This window comes from Mandrillus leucophaeus, unplaced genomic scaffold, assembly GCF_000951045.1.
Source record: "Mandrillus leucophaeus isolate KB7577 unplaced genomic scaffold, Mleu.le_1.0 Scaffold14, whole genome shotgun sequence".
Lineage (NCBI taxonomy): Eukaryota > Metazoa > Chordata > Mammalia > Primates > Cercopithecidae > Mandrillus > Mandrillus leucophaeus.
In genome coordinates, this window is record NW_012101365.1 from 9,578,814 (window position 1) to 9,586,696 (window position 7,883).

Here is a 7,883-nt window from a genome sequence, read left to right on the forward strand (position 1 = left end):
GTATACATGTGATCCCAGAATGACTGCATCCTTAGCAATAGGAATTCAATAGCCATTCCTGAGACTGAGCATATGCTGTAGAGCTTTGTCATACTGTTGCTTGCCATCTTCCCTAGCCAGGTCTGTTGGACTCCAAAGTTTGCTTTCTCATGGCCTTAACAGCCTAAGAGACTCCTTAAAAAAAACCTTACTCTTCTGCTCATATGGGAGCCAACACAATCCATGGTTAATCTTGATGCTGCACACACCATACCATGTCCACCCAGATGCTGTAACATGTCATCTGCCTGAGTGCCCCATTGTAAAGAAAAGAATGTCCTGAAGTCACATTCCAGAACTCAAGTCACTTAGACTCAGCCCAGAGGTCTCAGTAGGTACTCACAACTTCAGAGACTGCTGGAAAAAGAGCTGAAGTTGAATTGACGAGGTCTTAAATATTTTATCCTCAAGTACAGGTGCAACGTGAGTTCCATTCGGTGATTGCTATCTTTAGGTAAGTAGACGATGTACTCAGCGGCTGGTTATGTTCCATTCTTCTGCCCTGTGTCCAGGTAGTGAGGAGGGGAAGTAATTCTTCCCACTCACCCCTGGAGGCAGTCACAGAACTGCTTTGCCTTCTGGGTTGTTTATGCCCCAGAGGCCTCAATATACAAGTATCTATTAAGTGCAGGATGTGTGTGTGGTCATAGTTGAAACTTTAAATGTTCACTGTGTTTTATTCTTATTTTTGTGTTTTATTCTTATTACCAGAGAAGAATAAGTTAAAAAAAAAAAAGAGGACTAACCAAATATCTTAAAGGGAAGCAAATTCTAATTAGAATGTTTTGCCTGTGACAAGCCTCACTTTGGATTTCACTTTCCAACTCAGCTGTCTGTATTGTTTTCCATTTAACAGGAAGCAATGGCAAAAATGAGCAAAGTTGGGAAAGTTGTGTTCCCGAGACTACAGGATAAAAAGTAAGTGTGTATTTTTTATATGTACAGTGCTAAGGAATTGAGCACATACACACACACATGCAACTATAGATCTGGAATAAACTCAGGTGGTCAACTAATCCAGTCCTTTCATTTAGTGGTTAAGAGAACTAAGTTCCAGGGAGGTAACGTCACCTTCACTTATCTAAGATTGCAGAACTATGTAGGGCCAGAGCTGGGGGTCAGATGTAAGCTTCTGAACTCTCAGACCAATGTTCTTTTTCCTAGGTAATTGGCAGCAAATCTGCTCTTCTCTGTTCTAAAGTAGGGATCTCTTATATCTGCATCAAAGGACCCAGTAGCATCTGCCCATTCTTTTACTCTTTGTATCACTTGGCATCAAAATCTAAAAAATGATGTTGGTCAGTATTTTAATCCCAATTCAACAAAATATTAATTTATTTCATTCCTGCTATATTCAAGGCATTATGCTGGGCTCCAGGCAGGTGTTACAGGGGAATAAAACACAATCCGATTTAGGCACATAGATTATTTTAGAACAACGGGATAAGTTCCACAATTGAAGTATTGCCAGGTGACAAAGTTGCCCAAGGAAGAAAGGGATGGGAGCCTGTAGAGATGAGAGAATGCTTTTGGAAGGAGGTTATGTCCAAGCTAACTTTAAGCACTGTAAGAAATTGGTAGACAGGCCAAGGCAGGAAAGAATATTCATAGTAGAAGAAATAACGTGTACAGTTATAAAGGTGGGAGCAGCATAGTACATTCAGGTTACTACAAACAACTCATAATCCAGAAACACAAAGTATGAGATGGGGAATGGCAGGAAATGGGACCGGGGAAGGATAGAATTGGGTGGGGGGAGGTCAGCTCATAAATACCTTGGAGGCCATGCCGAAGACCTCTAACCTCACCCTATAGGCAGAACAGAGATGCCGAATTCTAAGCAGAGGTGAGACCTGGTCGATGCAGATCAGAAAGATCCCTCTTAAAGGATCCAATACAGGGGGCTCAGGGTAGAAATAGAGGGTTCAAATAAAAGGCTTTTTCAAGAATCCAGGCTAGAGATGTAAAAGACCTCTATTAATTTGCTGGTGGTGATTTTGAAGATGAAGGGGTTGTTGTGGAAGTGCTTTTATAATTTTAGGAAAGTATTCAAGTTTAAGACCTAAAAACAAATTCCACTTAACATGATGAACAGGCAAAGGTGCAGATCCCACTGAAGTAGGGTCAGTGTTTAACAGAACTGGAAATGTTCATAGAAAAGCAATCCACTTTCTTTTCATTTCCCTTGTCTCCACATAGATTCAGGCTGCTAATCCTCCGAATATAAACCCTTCTCTAAATGCCAGGGTGGAAGGTGCAGGCCTTGCATAAGGGAGCTCCATGCAGGAAGGTAGAGAGATCTGAGTTCCCATTGGCAGTAGGAGCTATGCTGTCCCTATTTCTGTTCCCTAGAGGCAGCTGGAGCATCCCTCTTTTTGTGAAATTAGAAAGATTGTCTTTCTCCATCTCTTCCCTGACCCTCCCAAGACTTGTTAGGGAAGTTTTTAAGTTCTTTCCCTAAACCCCACGTGTTTCTTTAGAAGAGAGTCCTTGGCTGCTTGCTGGGAGCTGGCAGCTGGCCGCTGTTCTCTGTGAAGGAGGCAGCACACATGGTGCTTTAGCACCATCTGCAGGCAAACCAGAGATTTGCAAGGAGACAGGAGAAGCCAGTTTCCTTCTGAGCCAACCTCGCCTCATTGCCTAATAGATCACACTGTTAACGATGTGGGACGACATTTACTTAGGCCTCTGCCACACAGAAGCAAGGGACTGAGTTGAGGCACATTTTGAAGAGAGGGGATTCAGCTGATTTGAAAATTCACAATCACGGAGAGCACAATTTAGTGACTATAGTTTAATGAGTAAATGTTTAGGATGACCCCAAATCGCATTATTTTGCCCAGTCCAAATTTATATGTGGCCCTGGAAGAGTCCCTTAAAAGTGCTTTGAAAAATTTGGTGCATTGAAAGACACTATCAACAGAGTAAAAAGGCAACTCACAGAATGGGAGAAAACGTTTGCTTATCATACATCCAATAAGGTATTGATATCCATAATATATAAATGTATAAAGAACTCCTAAAACTCAACAACAAAAAAGCAAAAACAACCTAGTTCAAAAATGGGCAAAGGAGGCCGGGCGCGGTGGCTCAAGCCTGTAATCCCAGCACTTTGGGAGGTCAAGACGGGCGGATCACGAGGTCGGGAGATCGAGACCATCCTCGCTAACCCGGTGAAACCCCATCTCTACTAAAAAATACAAAAAACTCACCAGACGAGGTGGCAGGCGCCTGTAGTCCCAGCTACTCGGGAAGCTGAGGCAGGAGAATGGCGGAGCTTGCAGTGAGCTGAGATCCGGCCACTGCACTCCAGCCTGGGCGACAGAGTGAGACTCCGTCTCAAAAAAAAAAAAAAAAAAAAAAAAAAAAAGTTGGGCAAAGGACTTGAATGGATATTTCTCCAAAGAAGATTTATGAATGACCAATAAGCACGTGATAGGGTATTCAACATCACTATTAGGAAAATCAAAACTACAGTGAGATACCACCTCACACCCAATAGGATGCTACTATTTTAAAACAGAGAACAACAAATGTTGGCAAGGACATGGAGAAATTGGAGCCCCTGTGTATAGTTGGCGAGAATGCAAAGTAGTATTGCTGCTGCAGAAAACAGTATGGCCATTCTTCAAGAAATTAAAAATAGAATTAACATGTGATTCAGGAATTGTATTCCTGAGTATATACCCAAAAGAACTGAAAGTAGGGTATGGAAGAGATATTTCTACATTCATGTTCACAACAACATTATTCATGATAGCTAAAACCGTGAGAGCAACCTAAGTGTTCATTTGTAGATGAACATATAAACAAAGAATGATATGTTCATAGAATGAAATATTATTCAGCCTTAGAAAGAAGCAATTTCTGACATGCCACACATCAGTGAACCTTGAGGATATTATTCTAAGTGAAATAAGATAACCACAAAAAGACGAATACTGCATGATTCCACCTATGTAAAGAATAAGGCCAGTACACAAAGTTAAGGCAAAGTTGTCAGTATTAACATTGTAAATCTTCAAGTGTGTGTGAAGGGGTGCTCCCCTTAGCTCCCTTCTAGCAATTTTGAGATTCTAAAGTCAAGAAATCCATCTCATGTAAGTGTAAGAATTGCTTACCATTATATTGTCCCAGAGCATCATGAGTAGGAGCAAATTGTTCCTAAAATAATTCAATGACTAATAAATTTGGATGGTCATAGAGTAGGGTTTAGTAGTACCTACATATAGCTATATTGATGATAATATTAAAATATTAATTATCTAAAAATTAGTAACTAGCACTTATATCACTTATTATGAGTCAGGTACCGTTCTAAATGCTTTTCATATATTTCCACATTTAATTCACACAACAGCTCTGCTGAAGTAGATCCCATAATTATCCCCATTTACAGATGGAGAAATTTCGGCAGAAATAGTGTAAGTAACATATCCAAAGTCACACAGCTAATATTGGGCCACATTAAGATTCCAACCCAGGCTTCGGAGTTCACCTTTTAACCCTGTGCTTGGCCCCATCACAACTCCTGCGTTACCAGAATGCTTACAGTATAATAAATACCAGGTAGGTGACTCCTACGAACATAGCTATGTGTGACTAGTAGAAGTCCCTCTGTGTATCCAAGGTTACTCTTACAACCTCTCTCCCTCAATGCACAACTTTGCACCAAAATTTCATCATGAGGACTCCTTTTCAGAGCACCCCAGAATAAACCAAGACGTGCTAAACTGGCTTCTTCATCCCCTCACCCCATGTCAGTTTCCCAACCAAGAGGAGTAAGGACAAAGTTGCAAGGCTGCAAGTATAATTTGTCTCGGTGCCTATTATTCCTTTCAGGATTATGATGCCAGCGCAGCTTCAGCTGTTCTGCTATCTGATTCATGGCAATACCAGTTCTAACAGGTCTAACCCAAAGAGTCAGACAGATAGGACAGGGAGAGCGAGGGCCACTGTGAGATGCCTGGAAGGCGAGCACAGCTCTAGAAAAGGCATGAGTCACCTTTCCATGGAGTTTTGCTCCTGGATAAAGCAGTTCACAAGGGAAACCTGGATGTGGAATCTGCAAAAGGGCAATTAAAATGTTCAGTCTCATCTTTGGTCAGGCTGTGATTTTAGGCCAGTCATCAAACCTGGCGCTAGTTATATAGGAAATATTTATTGAAGCTGGCAATGTGAAAGGGTCTCCATTAAGTTCGGGCTTTTTTGTATATACAGCAGAAGCTTTGAAGTCAGACAGACATGAGTTTCAATTCCAGCTCTGCCAATTTTTATCTATACTATTTTGTATATGCCTCTCATTTAGAATTTTTTTTTTTTTTTTTTTTTTTTAATGGAGTCTCACTCCTTCACCCAGGCTGGAGTGAAGTGGTGTGATCTCGGTTCACTGCAACCTCCGCCCGCCCCGGGTTCAAGTGATTCTCCTGCCTCAGCCTCCTGAGTAGCTGGGATTATAGGCATCCACCACCATGCCCGGCTAATTTTTATATTTTTAATAGAGATGGGGTTTAAATGTTCTTATTTCTAAAATGGAGATAATAAAACTTCATGCAGGTCACATATAATAGGTCTGACACATGCTAATTCATTGCCCAGGATGCTGTAAGCATTCAAAATCTAGGTGTCAGCATCACCACCACAGATATATTCTCATTCTTCTAAATGTACAGGGAAGCCCCATGGCAGTTTTGTCTTGAGATCATTCAACATATTTATGTTTCTCCCACAGATACTATGATAAGAAATACCAAGTATTCCTGAAGCTGGTTGAACACCAGAAGGAGTATTTGGCGATCATGAATGACAACTGAACAGGGCTTGCAGGTGCTGATGCCAGAAGCTTCTGTGCCATTGCATTAAAGACCTCTGTCATTTCATCCATGTTCAAGACCCTTGAGGTATTGTTTCATCATTTCTGTATTGTCTTTTAATAAAGAAAACAAATATGTGCAACCAGAATTAGAGTCTTCATTTCATACCACTATTATTTAGTTTCAGTTTCCATACAGTTTCCATCACAGTAACAGAAGTTTCACATAGAGTCATAGGATCTCACATGAGACTAGATCTTGGGGGCCGTTCAGTCCAGGGGAAGCCTGTACTTTTTAATCAGTTAAATGTCAGCTATTAAATGAAAACCTTACATTACTTTAAGTAGGACATCTAATGCATGGTCCATGTCTTTTATGGTATTTTCCCCTCCTGTGCAGGATCTAGTCTAGGGTCAGATACCACATTTATTTCCAGAATTGTCATTTTGCAATCATCATATTAAAGACAGGTATAGGCAGGAATCATCAATGGATCCAGGAGGGAATTTTGAAGAGTAACAGGATATATGCATCATCTTAAAATGTCTCTTCAGCATTTGCTTATTAGTTACCAGAGGAAAAAGAATGTTAAGTATACAGGGAAGAAATAGGACAACGTCTTGATTAGGTGATCCAAATCAACTTCAGATGGGCAAATGGACATTGTGTGCCTCCAAATATGAGAAAAGAAACAGCATTTTAATGCAGAGCCTGAATCTAATCAGAAGGAAACATCAGACAAACCCAACAGGGGAAGCATTTTATTTTTTAATGGACTATATTTTTCAAAAATGTCTGTCATGCTGACAGAGAAAGGCTGTGGAAAGTTTTCAGATTAAAGGGAACTGAAGAAACATGATGGCTAAAAGCTTTTAATGTAGACAAGCACTGGAAAAACTAGCTATTTTAGTTGATACCACAGCAAACACACAAACACACACAGACATACACATACATACGTATGTCAACACCCACACACAAGTTCAGACCAAAGAGTAACTGCTAACATTGATTTGAGAGCTGCCATAGCTCAAATGAGTGTGGGTAGAGGACATGCTAAGACTTCAGCAAAAGACAGCAGGTAGAGAAGAAAAAAGCCAATATAATTCAGTAAACAAACATCCTGTGGAGTACCTTGTGCCACATGTTGTGGTAAGCACTGGTCTACGGGAATAAATAAGACATGGTTCCTGCCTTCAGGAAGCTCCCTATTTAAGGAGAGACATAGACAAATAAACTGGTGACAGTACATTGTGAGAAATGCTACCATGAAAAAAAAGTACCTGCTGCATGCAGCACATCAATCAGAAAAGGAGGAAGGGGAAGGGTGACAGATGGGATGAAAAACAATGTGGTATAACAGCTATGAGCCCTGGCCTGGGATCCTAGGCCTGGTCTTACCTCTTATTAGATGTGTGACTTGGAGAAAGGTCCTTAATCTTCCTAAGTCTCAGTTTCCTCATTTTGAAATGAATCGGGCTGGGTGTGGTGGCTCACGCCTGTAATCCCAGCACTTCGGGAGGCCGAGGTGGGCGGATCACGAGGTCAGAAGATAGAGACCACCATGAAACCCCGTCTCTACTAAAAATACAAAAAATTAGCCGGGCGAGGTGGCGGGCGCCTGTAGTCCCAGCTACTCAGGAGGCTGAGGCAGGAGAATAGTGTGAACCCGGGAGGCGGAGGTTACAGTGGGCCAAGATCGCGCCACTGCACTCCAGCCTGGGTGACAGAGCAAGACTCCGTCTCAAAAAAAAAAAAAAAAAAAAGAAAGAAATGAATAGGTATCGAGTATGAATATGTTTTTTCGTTTTTTTGTTTTTTGTTTTTGAGATGGAGTCTCGCTCTGTCGCCCAGGTTGGAGTGCAGTGGGGCAATCTCTGCTTACTGCAAGCTCCACCTCCCAGGTTCATGCCATTCTCCTGCCTCAGCTTCCCGTGTAGCTGGGACTACAGGCGTCCGCCACCATGCCCGGCTACTTTTTTGTATTTTTAGTAGAGACAAGGTTTCACCATGTTAGCCAGGATGTTCTCG

At 41.5% G+C, this 7,883-nt stretch overlaps 1 protein-coding gene across 4 annotated transcripts in view; it reads left to right on the plus strand.

Annotated features, from left to right (window-relative positions):
- FGGY (FGGY carbohydrate kinase domain containing) overlaps window positions 1-6,000 on the plus strand; it is a 469,171-nt gene extending 463,171 nt beyond the window's left edge. For all 4 annotated transcript variants that reach the window (XM_011973864.1, XM_011973863.1, XM_011973865.1 and 1 more), the window contains 2 exons: window positions 896-957; window positions 5,771-6,000. In XM_011973864.1, the coding sequence (XP_011829254.1) occupies window positions 896-957; window positions 5,771-5,852 (144 nt within the window). In that variant the 3' untranslated portion in view covers window positions 5,853-6,000. The remainder of the gene's footprint in view (window positions 1-895; window positions 958-5,770) is intronic.
- Window positions 6,001-7,883: the final 1,883 nt, after the last annotated feature.